The sequence below is a fragment of the Arachis ipaensis genome, chromosome B04, assembly GCF_000816755.2.
Source record: "Arachis ipaensis cultivar K30076 chromosome B04, Araip1.1, whole genome shotgun sequence".
Lineage (NCBI taxonomy): Eukaryota > Viridiplantae > Streptophyta > Magnoliopsida > Fabales > Fabaceae > Arachis > Arachis ipaensis.
The window spans coordinates 133,286,294-133,289,827 of NC_029788.2; the positions used below are offsets into that span (position 1 = coordinate 133,286,294).

Below are 3,534 nucleotides of genomic sequence, written 5' to 3' on the forward strand. Positions count from 1 at the left end.
TATAATTGATTAGTTATATTAATTAACCTAAATAAATAAATCAAATAAAATAAATTAAAAAATTTCTGAAAAAATATGACTATACTGTTGATTGAAAAACTTAATTTTAATTAGGCCAGTTTTCTGGTGGTACAAGAAATAGTGTCTAATGGTGGTCAATTGTTGATACACTAATAAATATATGACACCTAGTAAAAAGATTATAAAAAGAAGCTTGCTACGTACTCCGTACTCAAGGAGAATGAGAGAAGGAGAGAGCGGGGGCGAAACGGTTGAGGGTGAAACACAGTGAGGAAGATGGCCATGCCATCAGAAGAGATAAGGGGGAGAGCGTGGATGGGTGTGTATCCGGTGTTAAGGAGGGTTCTTCTCGAGAGGGGTTAGAAAAGCCATCCAAGGTCTCTTTTAGAGATAAAGTCATTGATGCAGAAAAGTCTAAGGCCTTTGCATTAGTAGAGTCTTTATCTGGGGATGGTATCGCGACGGTGACAGGTAAGCAGGGTGATTCTCGTCCACCAAGTGTCAATTTTACCAAGGAGGCAAAGAGTTGTCTAGCTGAACCTTATAAGGAAGCCATCGTGATCAAGGTGCTGAATAAGCATTATGGCTACACGGCTCTCATGCATAAGCTTCGGATAGTATGGCGCATCAAAGGAGGGTTTGATTTGTTGGATGTGGGGTTTGGATATTTTTTGGTTAAATTTGATATTGCTGCGGATCGTGAGAAAGTCATTCTTGGTGGCCCGTGGTTGATAGACGGTCACTATGTTGCAGTAAAGCCATGGGATGTGGATTTTAGGCCATGCGAAAAATCCTTTGGATCAACGCTGGTATGGATTCGAGTCTCGGGACTTCCAATTTGGTGCTACCAGGAACAAGCAATGCTGCGAATTGCTTCTGCAATAGGGATTCCGGTGAAAGTAGATTTGGCTACTAAGCTTGCAGAAAGAGAAAAATATGCCCGAGCTTGTGTTCAAATTAATCTTGAGTTGCCTGTAATCAAACATATTATAGTGGAGGGTGTGACTTATGAAGTGGAGTATGAGAGTTTACCGTTGATTTGTGCTACTTGTGCACGATATGGGCATGATAAATCGTTGTGCATGGAGAAGGAGTCCTTGGAAGGAAACGGGAATTCCTTTGGTGATGAAAAAAATAATGAAGCCTAAGATTCATGGCCTTTTTCTCAAGGATGGAGTGTGGGAAACTGATCCAGAGGTTCTGAGTCAAGAAGCAGAGTCTTTCTATAAAAGCTTATTCTGTCATTTGGATGATGTTGATTTGGGTTGCCTTGGTGATGTGCCTCTTCCTTCTCTAAATGAGGAAGCTTGCAATAACCTTACAGCACTAGTTACTATGGAGGAAGTCAAAGCAGCGGTTTTTCACATGAACTCTTTTAAAGCTCCGGGTCCTGATGAGTTTCAAGCTTTCTTCTTCAAAGAATATTGGGAGATCATTGGTCTTGATGTTTGGAAGATGGTTAAGCAGGCATTCTCCGGTGTTCCTCTTGATCCGAGAATGTTGGATACTTTACTAGTTCTCAGTAATAGTATTCTTCAAGGAGAATTGTTTGCTATTTGGAGAGGATATCTCTTAGCTTGGGATGTGGGTCAACGAGATGTTATTTTTGAGACGGATTGTGTGGAAGCATTTAATCTTGTTACTCAAGATGGTTTTGGGTTTATTGATCCACTGGTGCTCAAAATAAGAGATATCATGCATTGGAATTGGCGGGTTGACTTTCGTTTGATTATGAGAGATGCAAACACGGTGGTAGATACTATGGCAAAGATGGCAATGAAGTTACAACTTTCGCATGTGGAGCTTCTTTCACCTTGGGAGGAGTTTAAGAGTAGTTTTAAACGGGACTGTCCCTCTATTTAGGCAGTTCCTTGTTTTGTTTGTTTTGTTTTTCTTTGTTTAATTTATTTTAGTCACCAAAAAAATAAAAAGAAGCTTGCTTAGTTAGTGTTAAAAATGACCCTATCTTTTTGTGTTGTGTATGGAGCGATTGGCATGCTTTATTAGTCATCAGGTTGATTTGGGCTTGTGGGAACCGGTTGCTATTTCTAGAGGAGGACCAAGAATATCCCACTTAATGTTTGCGGATAACTTGCTTCTATTCTGTAAAGCTACAAAGAGACAAGTGCAAAATGTGATGTTGGTTTTAGAGACTTTTTGCAAAGCATCTGGGATGAAGATTAATGTGGAAAAGTCTAAAGTGCTTTGCTCCAAGAATGTCTCTGCAACAAGGAAAGAGGTTTTCATTGGGGTATCCTCTATCAGATTTGTCCAAGACTTGGGCAAGTATCTTGGAGTTACCCTTAGCCATTCTAGGGTGACTCGTTCAGCTTTCAATGGTGTCCTGGATAAGATTCGGAGTAGGCTAGCAAGCTGGAAAGGAAGTTTACTCAATCGGCTGGTAGACTTTGCTAGGTTAATTCTGTTGTCGCTGCTATTCCCACGTACCAGATGCAGGTCTCTATTTTTCCCAAAGGAATCATTAGTAAATTGGAGTCTATGATGAGGAATTTTCTTTGGAAAGGACAAGTTGATGGAAGAGGATTGAATCTTGTTAGTTGGAAGGTACTGGTTACTCCAAAAAAATATGGAGGTTTAGGGATTAGAGATCCTTATTGTGTAAATATTGCTCTTCTTGGGAAGCTAGTTTGGACTTTCTTCCAGCAGCCAGACAAGCTATGGGTCCAATTGTTGGATGCCAAATACCGATCATCTCTATATGACTGTTTTAGTTATCCTAAGAACAAGGACTCTCCCATTTGGAGGTGTCTTTGCAAGGCTTGGAAAGTGTTGAAGGATGGGTTTGCTTGGTGTATTGGAGATTTGAACCAGAATTTTTGGTTTTGTAGCTGGAAGAAAGAAGGACGGTTATCTAATGAGATCGATTATGTTCACATTTCTGATTCGAATCTCCGGATACAGGATATTTGGTCGGTTGGTAGGTGGCATTTGGATACTCTTTATTCTCCTTTATCTCAAAATCTGAAAGATAATATTCTTTCTTACAATCCAGATGAACAAGCAGGTCCGGAAGTGGGTTGGTATTGGAGTGGGTCTGCTGCCAAAGTCTATAACTCTCGCAATGGTTACTTTTGGTTGTGTAAGCAGCTGTTTGGTTGGGAGGAGCGGGAGAATTGGCTTTGGCTTTGGCTTTGGCGCCAGCTTGTTCCGGTTTTAATTTGATTCTTTTAATCAAAATGACTATTAAAATTTTTAAATATTACTTTTAGATTTTTTGAGACAATTTTATACTTAACTTTTCGAATAAAATTAGAAAGAGACTGAATCGTTTAACGAAAATAAATGTTGGAGACGATTTTATCTATTTTAAAATCTAAGAGACTAAAGTATCTCATTTTAAAATGGCCAATGATTGATTTTGATAATTATTCTACATTTTTGTTTATATAAAAAGATTTTTTTAAATTATTCATGTTAATTAAATTTAATTATTTTTATTTTTTAAAACCAAATTAATTTTATAAAAAGATTTTTATTTTTTTATTTATTTCT

At 38.2% G+C, this 3,534-nt stretch overlaps 1 protein-coding gene across 1 annotated transcript; it reads left to right on the top strand.

Annotated features, from left to right (window-relative positions):
• On the top strand, window positions 247-1,169 carry LOC110271648. Its single transcript, XM_021122680.1, has one exon. It carries the CDS (start codon window positions 621-623, stop codon window positions 1,167-1,169), a length of 549 nt encoding a protein of 182 aa, XP_020978339.1. The 5' UTR covers window positions 247-620.

Bases quoted from the DNA above. Each gene is read 5' to 3' on its own strand.
- LOC110271648 (XM_021122680.1), top strand. From the start codon at position 621: ATGCATAAGCTTCGGATAGTATGGCGCATCAAAGGAGGGTTTGATTTG.